Source organism: Berghia stephanieae, unplaced genomic scaffold (assembly GCF_034508935.2).
Source record: "Berghia stephanieae isolate SIO BIC M18660-M18661 unplaced genomic scaffold, UCSD_Bste_1.3 scaffold1136, whole genome shotgun sequence".
Taxonomy (NCBI): domain Eukaryota; kingdom Metazoa; phylum Mollusca; class Gastropoda; order Nudibranchia; family Aeolidiidae; genus Berghia; species Berghia stephanieae.
In genome coordinates this window covers 1-8227 of record NW_027622109.1, presented here as the reverse complement: position 1 = coordinate 8227, position 8227 = coordinate 1, and the positions used below count along the sequence as shown (strand labels likewise).

General features: G+C 43.0%; 1 protein-coding gene across 1 annotated transcript; it reads left to right on the top strand.

Annotated features, from left to right (window-relative positions):
* The first annotated feature begins 610 nt into the window (after positions 1-610).
* Positions 611-7722, top strand: LOC144960972 (uncharacterized). Its single transcript, XM_078894336.1, has 3 exons — positions 611-840; positions 6292-6365; positions 7082-7722. The coding sequence occupies exons 1-3, from the start codon at positions 666-668 to the stop codon at positions 7151-7153; spliced, it is 321 nt and encodes a 106-aa protein (XP_078750462.1). The 5' UTR covers positions 611-665; the 3' UTR covers positions 7154-7722.
* The last annotated feature ends 505 nt before the right edge of the window (positions 7723-8227 follow it).

Genomic DNA, 8227 nt, shown 5'->3' with positions numbered 1-8227 from the left:
CCCATCCATTCATCCATCCATCCACCCATCCATCCATCTATCCATCCACCCATCCACCCATCCATTCATCCATCCACCAATCCATCCATCCATCCATCCATCACCCCATCCATCCATCCACCCACCCACCCACCCATCCACCCATCCATCCATCCATCCATCAACATCCATCCACCATCCATCCATCCATCCATCCATTCACTCATTCATTCATCCATCCATCCATTCACCCCATCTATCCATCCATCCACCCACCCATTTATCCATCCATCCACCTAACCATCCATCCATCCAGCTATATGCCCATCCACCCATCCATCCATCCATCCATCTACCAAACCATCCATCCATCCATCCATCCACCCAACCATCCATCCATCCAGCTATATACCCATCCACCCATCCATCCATCCATCCACCCATCCATCCAGCCATCCATCAACCCATCCATCCATCCATCCACCCACCCATCCCTCCATCCATCCATCCATCCATCCATCTATCCATCCATTCTCCCATTCATTCATCCATCCATCCATCAATCCACCCATCCACCCATCCATCCATCCACCCATCCATCCATCCATCCATCCATCCATCAATCCATCCATCCACCCATCTACCATCCATCCATCCATCCACCCAACCATCCATTTTTTAAATCTATGTTTTTCCAAAGTACAGCAGTTAATGTCATATTATTTCCACTAATTATTTCACACTTGTTGATTCCAGAGAGCATCTTCAACCCTCCGACCTATGGCTCTGGCACCAGGGACGATCCCATCAAGTCCAGCATTCCTGTAGAACACACCAAGACGGTCAAATCCACGTCTGGTGGTAAGAACTTGTGGGAATTAAATTAAACATATTTATACTACCATTCGCTCCAGACGCAAAGGGTCCGAGATCGATTCCGTGTCGAGTCGAGATTCATATTTTTTTGACCTCCTGTCCTTGTATCAGTTATTGGGTAGCTGGGTCTGTTAGATTTGGCAGAAAGTACTTTGTGATAGATTAGCGTCCTATCCAAAGGGTAGCAAGCAATTGCTTTTGTCGGTTCCACGCTATAGATAAACTCTGGCTCCATGGTCCTTATGGCTCTGAAGGACTATTAGAAAAATTGCCAAAAAGCAATAAATCAAAAAATCAAAAAATCAATCAATTAATTAATCAATCAACCAGTCAATCAATCAATTAATTAATCAACCAGTCAATCAATCAACCAGTCAATCAATCAATCAATCAATCAATCAATCAATCAATCAATCAATCAATCAATCAATCAACCAGTCAATCAATCAATCAATCAATCAACTAGTCAATCAATCAATCAATCAATCAACCAGTCAATCAATCAATTAATTAATCAACCAGTCAATCAATCAATTAATTAATCAACCAGTCAATCAATCAACCAGTCAATCAATCAATCAATCAATCAATCAATCAATCAATCAATCAATCAATCAATCAATCAATCAACCAGTCAATCAATCAATCAACCAGTCAATCAATCAATTAATTAATCAACCAGTCAATCAATCAATTAATCTATCGATCAATCCACCAATAAATAAATAAATACACACATACACTAGATATTGAATCGGAGCTGGACGACTACACGTTAAATCTTGAGAGAACAATCATTGAGTCCAATATGATCGGATCGACGATATAACAATGACAATGAATAGATATGAATGGATGATATTATGCCTGGGTAGGGGGGGGGGGTCCGTGTGGTGTCCGGGGTCCCTCAACTGAGAGGGTCAAGAATAGCCCAACGTCAAGCCAGCGTGTCGTAAAAGGCGACTAATGGTGTGTGATTCCCCCATCTTTGAGTCACCTGGTCCTCCAGGTTGGGGGTTGGCAAAGGGTTAACACCCCTTTCCGTTAAACTCAAACCGTTACAGAAACACAGACAGACAAAACAAATCCTTTTTTTAGCTTGGGCGACCGAAGAGTTTCTGGAATTACAGAATTTATGAAGGACAACAGACAAAGCCGAAAGGACTCTGCTGACCCGATGACGTCTTCGCCAAACAAGCAGCTTCGAATTGCGTCGTGGAACGTTCGCACCATGTATGAAGCAGGAAAAAGCTCTCAAGTTGTGACTGAGATGAGAAGATACAGGCTGCATATACTTGGAGTAAGCGAAACCCACTGGATACAATCCGGACAGAAACACCTCAAGTCTGGGGAGAAAATTTTATATTCAGGGAGAGGGGACGGGATTCATACACAGGGAGTAGGAATAATTCTAAGCAAGTTTGCCCAGAAGTCACTGAGAGGATGGGAACAATGCGGAGAAAGGATCATCATGGCGTCCTTTACAACACGGAGTCAGAAGATCAGCATGAACATTGTACAGATCTATGCCCCAACAAATGATGCAACAGATGAGGACAAAGATACATTTTATGGTCTGCTACAACAAGTCATTGACAAGTTGCCAAGATAAGACATCAACATATTGATGGGAGATGCTAATGCAAAAGTGGGACAGGATAACGTAGGCTATGAAGGTATCATGGGACGTCATGGCATGGGAGAAATGAATGATAATGGTGAGAGATTTGCAAATTTCTGTGCATTCAACAGTTTGGTGATTGGAGGATCAGTGTTCCCCCATAAGAGGATCCACAAAGCAACTTGGGTCTCACCAGATGGTGTGACAGAGAATCAGATTGATCATTTTTGTATCTCTCGTAGATTCAGACGTTCATTGGAAGATGTGACAGTACGGAGAGGGGCAGATGTTGGATCAGACCACCACCTGCTATTGGCAAAGCTTAAGCTCCGACTCAGAAAACACGGGGCCAGATCACATACAAGAAGAAAATTCGAGGTGAATGCACTTGATGGGGAAAAGAATGAGGAATTCAAACTACGATTGAGTAATAGATTCCAACCTCTTACTGAGCTCGAGGAGGACATAGATGTAGAGTCACATTGGGCAAAGATCAAGGAAGTCTACATAACAACTTGCCACGAGGTATTGGGGGTAAAGAAATCGGAACATAAAGAATGGATAAGTCCAACCACCTTGGACCTTATTGAAAAGAGGAGAACAAGGAAGGAACAAGTGAATGCAAGCCGAACAAGGGCTTCAAGACTGGATGCACAAGAGCAGTATCGAGCCATAGCTAAGGAAGTCAAAAGATCTGTGAAGAAAGACAAGGAAGCATTCATGAACAGACTTGCAGAGAAAGCAGAAGCAGCAGCGACTGGAGGACACATGAGGATCCTTTATCAAACTACCAAGACACTTGCTGGAAAATATGGGAAACCAGAGGTACCAGTCAAAGACAAAGATGGGAAAACTATTTTTGGAAAAGAGGCTCAATCTGAACGATGGAGGGAACATTTCAACTGCCTTCTGAACAGACCACCACCAGACAACCAGCCAGAAATTTTGCCTGCAAGGAATGAGATACCAATTAGCTGTGATCCACCATCGATAGCAGAGATTGTGGGTGCCATTAACAAGATGAAAAGGGGGAAAGCTGCTGGACCAGACCAGATTCCACCGGAGGCTCTAAAAGTTGATGCGGAAAGAAATGCTGAGGCCCTGCACCCACTATTTGAGAGAATCTGGAATGACGGGATATTCCCAAAGGATTGGAAGGAAGGACATCTTATCAAGCTTCCAAAGAAAGGGGACCTCAGTAATTGTAATAATTATCGAGGCATCACTCTTCTTTCTATCCCAGGAAAGGTTTTCAACCGTATTATTTTAGAGAGAATTAAGAATGCAACAGATGCTAAACTGCGGGACGAACAGGCAGGTTTTCGGAAAAACCGTTCAACCACCGACCAGATTGCCTCTCTGCGAGTCATAGTGGAACAGTCTATAGAATGGAACTCTCCTCTTATTGTCAACTTTCTGGATTACGAGAAGGCTTTCGACAGTATTGACAGAGCAACATTGTGGAAAATTCTGGCACATTATGGACTCCCTGAAAAGATAGTAAACCTCATTAAGGAAATGTATGAAGGATCAAGTTGCAGGGTTGTACATGAAGATCAGCTTACTGACAGCTTTGAAATTAAGACTGGTGTCAAGCAGGGATGCTTGCTCTCTCCATTCCTGTTCATCCTTGCCATTGATTGGCTAATGAAGGAAACCTCCAAAGGGAGAAGAAATGGGATACAGTGGACCCCCTGGACACAGTTGGATGATCTGGATTTTGCAGATGATCTGGCTCTTTTGTCCCATACCCAGGACCAGATGCAAGCAAAAACCACAATTATAAACAGCCTCTCGGAATCAATTGGTCTAAGAATTCACCCTGCAAAGTCAAAGGTCTTGAGGATAGGTACGCGTCAAAGGGAGCAGATCAAAGTAAAAGATCAGGAACTCGAAGATATCGACACTTTCTGCTATCTCGGAAGTATAATTGACAAGGATGGAGGCACGGAAGCAGAGGTGAAAGCACGAATAGGAAAGGCACAGGCTGCATTCACATCTTTGAACAGAGTTTGGAGAACTAAATATATCTCCCTTCAACTAAAGCTAAGACTTTTCAACTCAAACGTGAAGTCTGTCCTACTGTATGGATGTGAAACTTGGAACGCATCACAGGCATGTATAAGGAGGGTACAGATTTTCGTAAACAGGTGCATGCGTAAGCTACTCAGAATAAAATGGATGGATAGAATAAAAAATGAAGAAGTATGGAAAAGAACACAGCAGAAACCAGTGGGAGAGGATATAGGAAGAAGACGATGGAGGTGGATTGGACACACGCTTAGAAAGAATGACTCAACTATAACAAAGAAAGTATTGGACTGGAACCCTCAGGGCAGAAGATCAAGGGGAAGGCCACGAGGAACATGGAGAAGAATTAAAGAAGCTGATATACAGAGAAGTGGTAAGACCTGGAATGAGATAAAAAAGTTGGCTCAGGATAGAGAAGGATGGAAACTGTTTGTCTGTGGCCTATACCCTGACCCAGGGTGAAAAAGGCAATGAGGGGGGGGGGGGGAGGGGGGCGCTAAGGGATGGCTATGGACACACACAGTGGGAGGTGTCAGGTGGGTTAATTAGGTCACATGACAAGTCGCATTAAACCAGTTCCTTCAACAGACCATACATTCATTCTCCATTTTGATTTTTTTTTTTTTTAGCGTTGTTGTTGTTGTTGTTGTTGTTTATCCATTACAGGCGACGTGTCGTTATTTCCAGGTCTGCTAAGCGAACGCAACGATGGGTTTGGTTTGACGTAGTTGTATTGGGTTATAATTTGTGTTGGTTTATTGAGAGATGTATTTCCATTTCCACCTTGAGGCCATAACAATTTGGGTTATCAGACCTGGCAATATGTACACATGTGTGCGGCTATGTGGTCTTGTGGTATGACACTCAATTTCGGATCGGAATGTCCTGGGTTCAGTTGAGTCCTTGGAAAAGGCTCACATTCTCTCACCGTACTCGGGTGTAAAATGAGTACCTGGCCGTAAACAGCGTTGTCTATGTCCGAAAAAAAATGTAATATTGCCTAACAGGCGTCATGTCCCGTCCTACATGTTAAATGTTGCTGTTGGCCAGGGACCACTTTTAAAGCGCTTTGAGCACGTTTAGTGGATATTGCGCTGTATAAAATCTCATTTTTTAATTTCTTTCTTTTTTTTTTTTTTTTGCACGTCAATTACTGGGTATTTTCACGGAGGCCGTTTCCATGGAAACACAAATGAATTTATGATGATCGATTCTTTGGCAGATCAATAGATTTCAATAGTTTTCATTTGAATGTTTGCTTTTGTTATTTGGCCTGCCAGAATGGGTCTTATGTGTTGTTTTTTTGTGGTGGTGGATTTGGTCCGTTAAAGGAATCGACATGCGATGGGTGTTGGGAGTTGGTTTGGATGGCATCACGGCCCAGGGTTGGGCTTCTATAACATTTCATTTCGAGTCGCGCAAGGTTTGGTGTAGATAAGAATGTTTAAGGTGTGCGCGTGTGGGAAAAGGGGGTGGGGTGGGTTGGTGGTGGTATTGGTGGTGGTGATGATGATGGTGAGGATGATGATGATGATGATGATGATGATGAGGAGGAGGAGGAGGGTGATGATGATAGTGATGATGATGATGATGATGATGATGATGATGATGATGATGATGATGATGAGGATGAGGAGGAGGAGGGTGATGATGATGATGATGATGATGATGATGATGATGATGATGATGATGATGATAACAACAATAACTTACATTTAGATTTCGTTAACGTTTACCACGATATATACCGTGATTCATGGAATCTTCATCTTCTCCACATCTAGATAACGATAACGATGACGATGAGGACGACGTGGACGGCTCCAAACCCAGGATGAATCTCAGGGACTGGAACCCGGTATGGTGGCCACGCCCATGGAATTTGGGTTATTTTACACACACACACAAAAAAAAAAAAAAAGAAAAAGAAAGAAAGAAGTTGGTTAACGTTTTTGTGTGATAAAAAAAATATAAGGCGTTTCCCCATCTCCATCTCCTTCTTCTTCCTCCACCTCCCCCTTTTCCCATTTTGTTCTTCCTTTTTTCTTTCTTTCTTCGTCTCCTCCCCCTCCACTTCCTCCTCCTCCTCCTCCTCCTCCTCCTCCTCCTCCTCCTCCTCCTCCTCCTCCTTTTCTTCTTCTTCTTCTTCTTCTTCTTCTTCTTCTTCTTCTTCTTCTTCTTCTTCTTCTTCTTCTTCTTCTTCTTCTTCTTCTTCTTCTTCTTCTTCTTCTTCTTCTTCTTCTTCTTCTTCTTCTTCTTCTTCTTCTTCTCCTCCTCCTCCTCTTCTTCTTCTTCTTCTTCTTCTCCTCCACTTCTCCCCCTCCTCCTCCTCCTCCTCCTCCTCCTCCTCCTCCTCCTCCTCTTCTTCTTCTTCTCCTCCTCCTCCACCTCCTCTTCTTTTTCCCGCTCTTCGTCCGTAATATGCCAAGTGAAAGCTGTAAATTGATCTGTATAATTAAGGCATATTGAAATTCCACAAACTATGAGTGATTAGCACAATGTGTGGTGACCCATGACCCATCCATAAATTATCCCATTGATGTTTGTTTGTTTTCTTCTTTCTTTCTCCTCCAGGACACGGTCATCTGTGACTTGTATCAAGTAAAACTGATGGACGAGGTACGGCAGGACGGCTGTGTTGTGTAGTCATATGATGGCGTGTAGTGTGTTGAAGGCTCACGATAGCTCAATTGGTAGAACACTCACGATAAAAAAAAAAATAAAAAAAAAAAAAAAAAAATTAAAAAAAAAAAGAGCTTTATATAGCGCAATATCCTATAAATATGCTCAAAACGCTTTACAAGGGGTCCCTGGTCAACAGCACCGTTTAACATGTAGGACGGGACATGCCGCCTGTTAGGCGATATGGTGAGAGAATGTGAGTAAAGAGTTTTTCTAAGGACTCAACTATGGCGCCGAGCGAGGCTTGAACCCAGGACCTTCCGATCCGAAAGCGAGTGTCTTACCACTAGACCACATAGCCGCACAAATAGCTCACTTGGTAGAGCACTATCTTTAAATAAAAGGGAAACAGCATCGGTTGGGGATAGAGTCGAGATTTTCCGTGAACCCCTGTGTCCACCCAGCAGTGATTTGGGTTGTTGGCTCTTGTTAGATATGGTGGAAAATACTTTTTGAATAAATAGCGTCCAACTCCAAGGGTAGCAAGCAATTTCTGGTGTCCATTGAACGCTATAGACAGGAATTAATATTGATTGCAAATAAGATTGCTAGTACTACGTAGGACATCGAACAAGTGACTGGTATTGTATGGAATGGAGATATGATTCCATATAGCCTGCTGAGGGGATAGATGAAGCATTGTGAAGGGCATAGAGCATGGTAAATCCATGAAAAATCACCTTATAGATTTCCGTAACTATTTATTTAGATCTATCCTATTTTTAGAAGAAAAAAAATGAAATGGAAATAAGCCTATGGCATTCTCTGGTTTTCTTTTCTCTTTTTAAGAAAGAATAATTTTTAGTCTGATCCTGTTTTAATTACACGGGTTGGCAGCTCTGTTTTCCCTCTCCATTCTCCTCCTCCTCCTCCTTCTCCTCTTTCTCCTCCTCCTCCTCTTTCTCCTCCTCTTCTCCTCCTCTTCCTCCTCCTCCTCTTCTTTCTCCTCCTCTTTCTTCTCCCCTTTCTCTCCTCCTCCTCCTCCTCCTCCTCCTCCTCCCCGCCTTCTCCTCTTTCTCTTCCCTCCTCCCTCCTTCC